Source organism: Halichoeres trimaculatus, unplaced genomic scaffold (assembly GCF_033239565.1).
Source record: "Halichoeres trimaculatus isolate MK-OKI-2021-1 unplaced genomic scaffold, fHalTri1.1 fHalTri1_scaffold_5, whole genome shotgun sequence".
In the NCBI taxonomy this organism is placed as follows: domain Eukaryota; kingdom Metazoa; phylum Chordata; class Actinopteri; order Labriformes; family Labridae; genus Halichoeres; species Halichoeres trimaculatus.
Genome location: NW_027437183.1, coordinates 2,846,227 through 2,854,132, shown reverse-complemented (window position 1 = coordinate 2,854,132; position 7,906 = coordinate 2,846,227). Strand labels below are relative to the sequence as shown.

Genomic DNA, 7,906 nt, shown 5'->3' with positions numbered 1-7,906 from the left:
GCTTTGTTAAAACAGTCCATAAATACATAAATTATTTATTTTTATAGATCAGGTTAAAACATTTCAGAGCTAAAAACAGAAAAACCCTCAGATTAAAAAGTTTCCTCCTCTTACATTTCACTTCAGATTAAGAATTTAAAACATTTTCTTTTGTTTGATAAAGTTTTGCTGTTTGAAATGCTTATTGTTTAAAGAGTGTGAACATAATTTATTTTCCTGAAGCTGGATTCTAGTGGAGCGGACTCACCCGATCCCTCAGTTCCTGATACCTGAGCAGCTCTCAGGGACTCGCGGCCTCCTGCAGAGCGAAGGAGCAGCTGATTGGCTGAATGCTCTCAGACCTCTCTGAGTGGATGGTTTATGTTAGTTAATCCAGTTTGTAACGATAAAGAAGACTCTATCCACTGAAACCTCAGTTTAACCTCAGGAAACTCCACTTCCTGTCTCCAGCGGCCTCCATCTGTGACTTTAGTGTCTTTAAACATTTACTGAACAAAGAAAAATAAAACAAACTAAAAGAAAAGTTTCTCTGGAGGTTAAACCAACGTTTCTGTGGATGAAGTCTAGTCGAACATTGAATCTAACGCTGACAAAGAAATGTTTTGAAGCGTGCAGCAGGTCAGGACTTTGTTTAGTTTGTTGTTACTTTGCAAACGCTGTAAGTCTTATCATCATTCCAGCATTTATGAAAATCCAGCGTGGTTTGCATGAGTCCTGTTTACAGCATTTGGTTAAAGGTGAGGAAGTCCCAGCCAGAGGAAACAGACTCTGACAGACAGGAGGATGGGAGGGAGGCGCCACCTGGTGGACAGTTTAAGTATTTGACTTGTTGTTTGAGATCTAAGTCTGTTGAAGCTCAGGTTAAGAAAAGAGTCCGTTGGTCCAGGTTTGGGGGTTCAGCTCATCCTGAGACTCCGCTCTGCAGGTCTTGCTCAACCCCCCTGGACCCTGCTCCTCATGGCTCATCTGGATCAGTTTTTGTCTACCTCACTCATCAGATCCAGATCACAGTTTGTGTTTTCCCACCACAGCCGAGGACAGACAGGAAGTGATGTCACTCACTGTTCTGGTCTTTGTTGTAGATGAGGAGGAAGACGACGATGCCCGTCAGCAGCATCATCATCATCACCACCGACGTGAGGAGGAAGGCTTGGCACGCCGGACGGCTCGTCAGAGCGAACAGCGCCCCGCCGCAGCCGCAAGGTCCACTGCTGATGCTGCTGCCCCCTGCAGGCGGGCTGGGGAGCCCCACGTCCAGAGTCCTGGACCTCAGAGACGTCAGCGACCGCCGACCCCACCGATTACCGTCAGACGACCTGGAAGACAAAGAGAAACCAGGACCAGGGTCAGACTTTCATCACAGCTCAAAAACTCTCCTCAGATCACTTCTTTTATCAAACATACAGATAAAAAAGCAACAAACAGCTGCAGATTTTTACTTGAAGTAGTTTGGACGATAAAATCTTGAGACTTTCAGGCTGAATCTCCAAAACTACAAAGGGATCAAACTCATTCATTAAGTCAGCGTGAGAAGTTTTCTGCACATGAAAGTGAAACTCGGCCTGTTTGACAAAAAGAACCAATCATCTGTGAGAATCTGTCAAACTAGTAACAGTTTGTGTTTTCATTATTAAAAAAAAAAAAGACTCTGATCTTCTTGTTGCATTAATGATTAACAGATTTATGATTCCAGTTGCTGAATACGCTCTGATGAATCAGACTCTGACCTGTAAAGCTGTAAAACTAAATACTGTCTTCGGATCACTTATCGCTGATGTCAGTGAGGTTATAAAATGCTCCTGAAGGTCGTTTGCAGATCTGTTTTACTTTCAGTTACTCAGAGTAAAAAAAACAGCTGACAACAATCTGACACTCGGCTTCATCTGCAGCTTTCTCAAACATGAAACATGTTGGTACAGAAACACATGAGCTCGGGTAGAAAACAAAAACTAGAACCTGTCAGATGAAGAACAAATATTGGTGGTTATTATACTCAAAGTACATTAGGAAGCTAATTTTTTTAAAAATGAGATTAAATCAGAGAGAAGCAAAGGGAGGTAGTTTACTTTTTTATTTTGGAAAAAGAAAAAAAAAATAGTGATCACAAATAAGTAGTGACTGAAAATGAACAGCCTCTGAAAATTTCTGTTTTATCCTCCAGATGAATCTTTATCCCAAAGAAACAATTATTCATCTTTTCCTACAAAAAAACACACACACACACCAAAAAAAAAAAAAAAAAAAAATATATATATATATATATATATATATATATATATATATATATATATAGTTTATTCAACTTACAATCATGTTCAGACTGTCATTGTTTTCTGTTTTTAAAAACAGTGTGAAGAGTCCACATTAACAAACTTAATCAGCTTTTATTAGGGTGTTGAGTAATGAATGTGTACGGAAGCGTATTACATTCACTTGAAGAAAAAAAAACAACTCAGGTTTTTCAGAGTGATTTATTCTTCGGTTTGTTTTTGTCATATTTTTTTCTGTTTTACTGATTAATATTTTTTTATTGGTTTGTTTTTTGATATAATTATTTCTGTTTTTATGAGTAATTTTTTGTGGTAATTAATTTTGTTTTTCTGATTTTTTTTTTTATTGGTTTGTTTTTTGTTATAATTTTTTCTGTTTTTCTTGGTAATTTTTTCCTCCTGTTTTTAGGAGTAATTTTTTTCCTGAAGTATCGAGCTTCTTTGAAATCCTGTAAGAACCTCCAACCTGCAGACGACTCCCGTGGATGTGTGGTGGTTCCTGTGTCCTGCACATAGGCTATATGCCTTACCCTTAATTTTTTACCGGTCCATACCGGGTCAGAAGAGGTAAGGTATTAGCCACACACAGGGTATAACACCCTTGTTATGTTTTTGACTTTATCCTTATTTTATATAGGCCTTTTGTTCGATATAATACTTAAGGAATAGACGAAGATGTGGCATTAAAAAAAATGCATTGCTTCTACATTGGAAAGCCGGTAGAAAGTTAAAGATAAGGCATATATGTGCCAAACAGGATCTCTGATCCGTGCAGGACACAGGAGCCACCACACATCCACGGGAGTCGTCTGCAGGTTGGAGGTTCTCGCAGGATTTCAAAGAAGCTCGATACTTCAGGAAAAAATTACTCCTAAAAACAGGAGGAAAAAAATTACTTATAAAAACAGAAAAAAATATAACAAAAAACAAACTAATAAAAAATATTAATCAGAATAACAAAATTACCACAAAAAAAGTTACTCATAAAAATAAGAAAAAATAACAAAAAACAAACCAATAAAAACATATTAATCAGAAAAACAAAATTAATTACCACAAAAAATTACTCATAAAAACAGAAAAAATAACAAAAAATAAACCATTAAAAAATATTAATCAGAAAAACAAAATGAATTACCACAAAAAAATTGCTCATAAAAACAGAAAAAATTATAACAAAAAACAAACCAATTAAGAAATATTAATCAGAAAAACAAAATTAATTACCACAAAAAACAAACCAAAGAATAAATTACTCCGAAAAACCTGAGTTTTTTTTTTTCTTCAAGTGAATGCAATACGCTTCCGTATTAATGACATGAATGCTGTAAAATGTTTTTTTTTTTTCTGATCTGGACTATAAGATTTATTATTCAGATAAATGCCAAATGCCAGTCTTAAGCCAAGCTGCAGATCAGTCTGAGTGTTTTTTTTCTCCTCAGGGCATGAAAAAAAAGTTTTATTTTTTTCTTTCCAATATTTGATTTTGATCAGAAAGTTACAGACAAGCCTCAGAGGGTAAAAAAACGTAGGGTATCAAGTGTTAAATACACAGAGCTGTGTGAAAATATGATCGAATGTGTCCCAAAGCACAAAGCACTCTTTTCTTAACCCTTCATCTGTCCCTTCACATCGTTTAGAAACGAGACGCCACTCGATCCCCGCTTCGTCATCACCTCTAGCCTCTCCCTGGCTGTCGTAGTCATAGCGACTGTTTCTTCTCTCCCAAAGCGAACACATTTTTACAAAGTGATGATAAACTGATGTCAGATTAGGGCAAGCATTCACAGCAAACAGACTTCACTACCATGGACTGCATTACATGAGTGATGAGACAGTTAAGCTAAGAGAAGCTAATGTTAAGCTAACGTCTTTGGAGTATTTAAAGTATTTTCTACAACAGAGGTGTGTGTGTCAGAGAAAGTCTGCGTTAAATTCAGGAAAATAAATTCCTCTGTGTGGGTTGAAGGTTAAAGACTCTGACCTTTTGACCTGCAGCTTCCCTTTGCTCCTCTGGAAGCGGACGCTGTAGACCCTCTGCATGGCGGCCGGCAGGTAGGACAGCACGTCAGAGTCCGTGGTCAGCCGGGGCAGGCCCAGGTCGGGCAGGGCCGTGTAGCTGCGGCACAGCGGGCACTGGATGGCGTTGGGCTGAGCCGACTTGACGTTGATGCGAGCCAGGCACTCCAGGCAGAACGTGTGTTTGCACTGAAGCATCTTGGGACAGCGGAAGACGTTGTTGAACTGGCTGAAGCAGATGGAGCACTCCAGGTCCGGACAGGAGTCATCCGAGCACTGAGGCGGGGACGGGTGGAGGTCTGGAGAGGGCATGATAACCGAGACCTGGCAGGAGGGCGGGGTGGTGGGAGCCGGGTACGGGTTGAGAGGAGACGTGGTCAAAGTGAGACTGGATCTGAGCCGAGACGTGAGGCTGAAGACCACAGGAGGGGTGGAGAGGTCTGGGTTTTCTGCCCCACTCTGACCCCCATCCCGCTCTGAGGAGGGGGCAGAGGTCAAACTGGACTCTGTCACAGGGTTCAGACCGGTCTCTGTGACCCAAGGAGACAGTGATGAGACTGGAGGATCATGGGAAGAATCCAGAGGTGGAAACGGAGTCTGGTTTGTGTTTTCGTACGGATTCATGACCGGAGGAGTTCAGCTAAAAACCAGAAGAAGCTCAGAGACGAGGAGGATACTGGACCTCAGTCATGAGGAGGAGGCTTGGTCTCTGAAGCGGTCTCTCCTCTTTAGACCAACCTAAAGATGGAAAAACAGAATTAAAGACCATCACTTTGATTTTCAGCATCACAGTTTGAAAATCCTGCTGATCTCAACTTCTCGGAAAGACTTCAACCTGACATGTCTGAGATTAAAAAGCTCTGGATCAAACCTACCTCCAGTTACAGGGACTGGTCTCAGGTGGTCTAACTCTTCTAGTACTCTCCTCAGTGTCTAACTGCTCTGACTCTGTGCCACAAAAGAGGATTCATGTCCCAGCGGACTCCAACAGGACAGTAATTTGCATGCTCCGTTTTCTTGGTAAAGGGAAACAAGATGCAAAACAGTCGGGCCTCATGTGCCCACACTGAATCAACAGGAGCTAACACAGCGTGACGTATGTATGTACGTGTTCACTACAGCTCTCTGTGTCGGACGCTCACTGTTAGGATCATTAAAAGCTGCAGGATCACCTGGAAATCCAGCAGTTAACAACTAACACCACTAAACCAGAGTCTAACTTCACATTTTACTCAACAGTTTGTTTTGTTTATTCAATGTTCAGTCAGACTATCTACCCTGTCTTTGCATTTGACTGCATGCGTGTAGTGTTATGTATTGTAATGTAGTGTATTTTATGATATGGGTATAGTACTGTTTTTTTATGCCTTTTAATTATTATAGTGGTCATGACATCAGCCCCAAAGACAACAGATGAAAACTAGTCAACTTGGCTAAACCTTGCCTTGACTCTGTATATTTGAACAATAAACTAAATTAAAACTGATCGACCATTTACAGACCAGTAAGGGATTATCTAAACAAGCTGAACACATAAACAGGCTTATCTATTATTCCACTTCTAGTTTCCTTTCATTAATTTTGCACAGATTCATTTTGCCCAAAGTATTAGGCTTGTCACGATACTGGATTTCTAACTTCGATACGATATTTTGAAAAATATTGTACCAGGGCTTAACATTAACATTTTTGCTCACCAGCCACTGTGGCTAGTTGTTCTCCAAATTTACTAGCCACTCAGCATTTTCACTAGCCACATTTTTTTTGTTGAATAATTGTGTTTAATATGATGAAAGCAGACAAAAACATGCTAAAGTTTACTTGAACTAGATTTACAACCTTTTTAAATGTGAATGACCTCTGTTTACACTTAAATCTAGACTACATAAATGTTTAACCCCATTATCAGGTATTCATTTTAAAACGGTTGTGCTCCTTTAATATGAAAATATGCAGAGAATTAAGACAAAGTAATTAAAGGAGGAGTTTATTATTGCATTGAATGAAATTTGTTATGTATGAAGGTTAGTTGAAAAGATAAAAACTAAACTGAAAAACTAGCAAGAAAAAATGTCTGCTTAGATATTTATTTACAACAGTAATTTTTCAGTAATAAACTAAGTACCATACTTTCTGGACTATGTCACTTCGTAGTATAATTATACATTTTTTTAAAGTCGTATCAATCAAAAGAAAAAATGCGTCATGAAGACGAAAACAGCACATATAAGTCACACTGGACCATACGTTTCATTCATTTATTTATAATGATTTGGTTTGTTTACAGTATTTCCAGAGTGAACTTTTTACATATAACTGTGATAAATGTTTGTATATTAGGAGGTTTAAATACTGTTCCTTCAGCTCCTCATATCTATGATCAGTTTCTCCTCTCCTCTCCTCTCCTCTCATCCTCCCCTCCTCCCCTCCTGAGTGTTGCTGATGAGATCGGTGCAGTGAGATTAAATGAGCTCCATCCGATGAACGTCCTCACTTTTAAAAAGTTACAGGAGTTTTAGCGCTAGTTTGTGACTTAAACCCCGGAATCTGTTTACACTAGAGAGCCAAAAAGACGTGAGTGAAGTTTTAAATCACGTTATCAAGCGCTAAACACGGGGAGCTGTCAGGCTGAGCTAACACTGTGTGCAGGCAGTGCTCATGGGAGTTGTAGTGCCGTAGTCTCATACTGCAATGGGTTTAGTATTTCAGATGCCATTTCAGAAAACTACAATTAAATAATTCAACCAGCCAAAGTGGCTACTAGGAGTGACGGTGTTACCCACCACAACTGGACTTCAGTGTAAGCTGGCTTCTCTCTCTCTCTCTCTCAACTACAAGGCAGGACTCAGGGAGGGAGGGGCTGCATGCGCTCCGTGTGCGCTCTGTGTGTATGTTTTGATGCCAGCACATGTCTAACTAAGGAAGGGGTCCCCAAACTTTTTCTCTTCAGGGCCAAACAACTTTTCCCTTCTCTGACGAGGGGCCAGGGCCAGTTTGTAAAAAAAGTGTGACGATCGCAGAGGTGTCCAAACGTAAATATTTATTGTTTCCCAGAAAGCCACACATATTGATATATTAACCAATTATTAATAACCCTTTCTGGGATCTTGACATGAAAAAAAAATCAGAAAATAAATAATTACTCTCTCAATGAAATATATAACACTATTTATGAAATAAATAATAACTAAACAACCCTTTTCAGGTTTTTCACAGGAAAAAAGACCATGAAATATTAACTGTCTTGTAGACACCAATGTTTGCAGCTATCTCTCATTAACTTCACTGGGAAAACCAGAAAGCAAGCAGGCTAAGAAACAGAACTAAGTGATACAACACTTACCAGCACAATTTCACTACCAGTATGGTTGTATAACAGGATTTTTTTTTTTCTTAAGGGAGGTGTCACAGAGAGCATCCAGACAGACCAAGATTTAGCAAAAATATATTTCTTTTTATTTTCCAAACATGATTTAAATGACAAAGCAACACTTTGAAGGAGAGACACCTCCCAACTCGTCTCCTCACTCTCTGCCATGCCACACCTTTTACTACCTTCCCCTCAGGTGCCACTGATTACCCCGCACTCACGAAAAGAAAACACACCGGTAACCAAA

General features: G+C 39.5%; 1 protein-coding gene across 1 annotated transcript; it reads right to left on the bottom strand.

The window, feature by feature from the left end:
• Positions 1-575: 575 nt before the first annotated feature.
• LOC141790023 (uncharacterized) lies at positions 576-4,913 on the bottom strand. The gene is made up of 2 exons (XM_074669652.1): positions 4,255-4,913; positions 576-1,316 (listed from the first exon to the last, which is right to left on the bottom strand). Exons 1-2 carry the CDS (start codon positions 4,911-4,913, stop codon positions 1,055-1,057), a joined length of 921 nt encoding a protein of 306 aa, XP_074525753.1. The 3' UTR covers positions 576-1,054.
• Between the last annotated feature and the right edge of the window lie 2,993 nt (positions 4,914-7,906).

Bases quoted from the DNA above. Each gene is read 5' to 3' on its own strand.
- LOC141790023 (XM_074669652.1), bottom strand. From the start codon at position 4,913: ATGAATCCGTACGAAAACACAAACCAGACTCCGTTTCCACCTCTGGAT. The intron at 1,317-4,254 runs GTCAGAGTCTTT...TTTGTCTTCCAG, and splicing joins GGGAAGCTGCAGGTCAAAAG to GTCGTCTGACGGTAATCGGT.